The 369-nt window shown below is 56.1% G+C and overlaps 1 protein-coding gene across 1 annotated transcript in view; it reads left to right on the top strand.

The window, feature by feature from the left end:
- The first annotated feature begins 10 nt into the window (after window positions 1-10).
- The window catches only part of CSUI_009808 (uncharacterized protein), a 1,618-nt gene continuing 1,259 nt past the window's right edge, over window positions 11-369 (top strand). The window contains exon 1 of the mRNA XM_068069917.1: window positions 11-216. Within this exon, the coding sequence (XP_067918107.1) occupies window positions 101-216 (116 nt within the window). The 5' untranslated portion in view covers window positions 11-100. The remainder of the gene's footprint in view (window positions 217-369) is intronic.

Raw genomic sequence — 369 nt, 5'->3', positions numbered from 1 at the left:
CTTAACCACTCGGGCATCCGTGCAGCGGCGGCGCTCGCTGCTCTTCCACATTCTTTGGGCCTTGTTCACAATAAAGTATCGGCAAAGGCCCGTGTGTAAAATGCGGAGGAGCGCAGGCTTTTCGTATTCTTGGGCTTCAAGGGGTGAACGACCAGTCTTAGGGTCAAAGGCCTGGACACCGGAAAAACCGAAGGCTCCCGATCTGCGTTTTGACTGGTGAGGAGCTATCGTTTAACTTCCCCGGGATCGGCGGTTTTACGTTGCCCATATCGCTGGCCTATTGAGCGCCGTTGACCACCTCGTAGCGCGCACTTTCGTGTCCCGACACCGTACCACACGTCTCTGGTAACCCTGGAGTCCCGATGTTTC

This window comes from Cystoisospora suis, assembly GCF_002600585.1.
Source record: "Cystoisospora suis strain Wien I chromosome Unknown contig_6076, whole genome shotgun sequence".
In the NCBI taxonomy this organism is placed as follows: domain Eukaryota; phylum Apicomplexa; class Conoidasida; order Eucoccidiorida; family Sarcocystidae; genus Cystoisospora; species Cystoisospora suis.
This window is presented reverse-complemented; position numbering and strand designations above follow the sequence as displayed.